This window comes from Octopus bimaculoides, chromosome 24 (assembly GCF_001194135.2).
Source record: "Octopus bimaculoides isolate UCB-OBI-ISO-001 chromosome 24, ASM119413v2, whole genome shotgun sequence".
Lineage (NCBI taxonomy): Eukaryota > Metazoa > Mollusca > Cephalopoda > Octopoda > Octopodidae > Octopus > Octopus bimaculoides.
In genome coordinates this window covers 10,491,328-10,493,232 of record NC_069004.1, presented here as the reverse complement: position 1 = coordinate 10,493,232, position 1,905 = coordinate 10,491,328, and the positions used below count along the sequence as shown (strand labels likewise).

General features: G+C 38.4%; 1 protein-coding gene across 3 annotated transcripts in view; it reads right to left on the bottom strand.

Moving 5' to 3' along the window:
* The window catches only part of LOC106877855 (proton myo-inositol cotransporter-like), a 51,709-nt gene that overhangs the window by 20,150 nt on the left and 29,654 nt on the right, over positions 1–1,905 (bottom strand). The window contains exon 1 of one of the 3 annotated variants that reach the window (XM_052976304.1): positions 673–1,147. The exons of the other annotated variants lie outside the window; for them this stretch is intronic. Within the exon in view, the coding sequence (XP_052832264.1) occupies positions 673–1,096 (424 nt within the window). The 5' untranslated portion in view covers positions 1,097–1,147. Of the gene's footprint in view, positions 1–672; positions 1,148–1,905 lie in introns of those variants that run through there. 3 annotated transcript variants of the gene reach the window in all.

The following is a 1,905-nucleotide window of genomic DNA, read 5'->3' as shown; positions in this document are numbered from 1 at the left end:
GAGAAAAATATGGTGAGATAGTCATGGTTGGCGCAGTTTTGATCATAAGTCTGTTTTGAAAAGAGTCATGAAGGGATGTTTGAACGATCTGTTTGGACAATCTATTTAAACCAATATTTTTGCAAGGTCTGTTTGAAGATGCTTTTTTTGTTTGGAGAGAGAGAGAGATAGAGAGATAGAGAGAGATAGAGAGATAGATAGAGAGATAGAGAGAGAGAGAGAGAGAGATAGAGAGAGAGAGAGAGAGAGAGAGAGAGAGAAGCGGAATTTAATCAGGAACATCCTGCAATATCCATGCGGAGCAACACGTTTTGGCACCACACACATACACAAATATGCATGTGTGTGTGTATGTATGTATGTATGTATATGACTATATGCGCACTCGGGGCTAACTGTCGTCATGGAAGCAGAAATGCCGGGGATTACATCAGCAGATTGGCAATATTGTAGCAGCACATTGTAGTCGGCAGCTGAAAAAGAGAATGTTCCGTATGGATGAATATCTATGTGTGTGTGTGTGTAGAGGAAATAAGTAGACACACAGATAGACAGACAGATGAATAGATAGATGGAAACATCGAGAAAATAATAAGGAACGTGTCGGGGTTGCAAAACGAAACAAAAAATAAGAATTAAAAAAATTAAAGTCAAAAGTGAAAAGCATCTCACCGTGACCACATCCTATGACAAGTCGACCGATCAAAAGCATGGTTCGATTCACAGCCGCTCCGCTAATGATCGCTCCTACAATATAACTAACAGCAGCTGTCATGACTGTTCGTTTTCGTCCGATAATATCACTAAGTTGCGAAGCAAACAAGGTTATGACGATCGCCGAAGGTAAAGCTCCAGCAATTATTAGCTGTTGCCATAATGGATTCAGAGGCATATATTTCGAGTTTTCGACCAAAAGCACGGCTCCTGAATTTATACCCAAATCATATCCGATCGACAATACTCCAACTTGAGTAAGTAATGTAATAACTAAAAGCGTGTAGCCCAGTCTGCTATCGTTTTCTGCATTTTCCTGTAACACATGAACATATTCTTTGTTATTACCAGCATGGTTATCGTATTTTTTACGAAACACCATTGTTTTTTTTTTCTTACTGATCAACAATGATATCTTTTTTTCAGGTGAAGTCTTTCTTATTCTGAAATAACCCGTCCGACTCCGTTACACTTCCAACGCAAACAACAATCTTAATAACATTCAAGGGAAGCAACTCACATAATTCACCTCCAACTCACCACGTGATGAAACTGAGAGCGAAAATTCTTTATTTTTTTTCTCAACATTTATTAATTCCTCCTCAGCGTTTACCAAATACTTTTTTTATTAACATTTTATTTTATTTACGACTGCGAATTGCTCAGAATCGTTTGAGAGTCGAAACAAAAGAAGTGTTCTACAGCATTTCCCCCGCCTCTTTATGATCTCAGTTCAAATTCCTGATCGATATAGTACCACTCAAGTACCGGACACAATATAATCGATTAACCCCTGTTTCCTCTCAAAATTGTTGACCTTGTACCAAAATTAAAAACATTATTAATATTATTTTCAGTATTCTTATATCATAAAATGAAAGTGGAAAATTTTTCATTTGCGATGTGGTAAGTAGTTTGCTTACCAACCACAAGGTTCCGGGTTCAGTCCCACTGCATGGTATCTTGGGCAAGTGTCTTCTACTATAGCCTCGGGCCGACCAAAGTTTGTGAGTGGATTTGGTAGACGGAAACTGAAAGAAGCCCGTCGTATATATGTATATATATATATATATGTGTATGTGTGTGTTTGTGTGTCTGTGTTTGTCCCCCTAGCATTGCTTGACAACCGATGCTAGTGTGTTTATGTCCCTGTAACCTAGCGGTTCGGCAAAAAGAGTCCGATAGAATAAG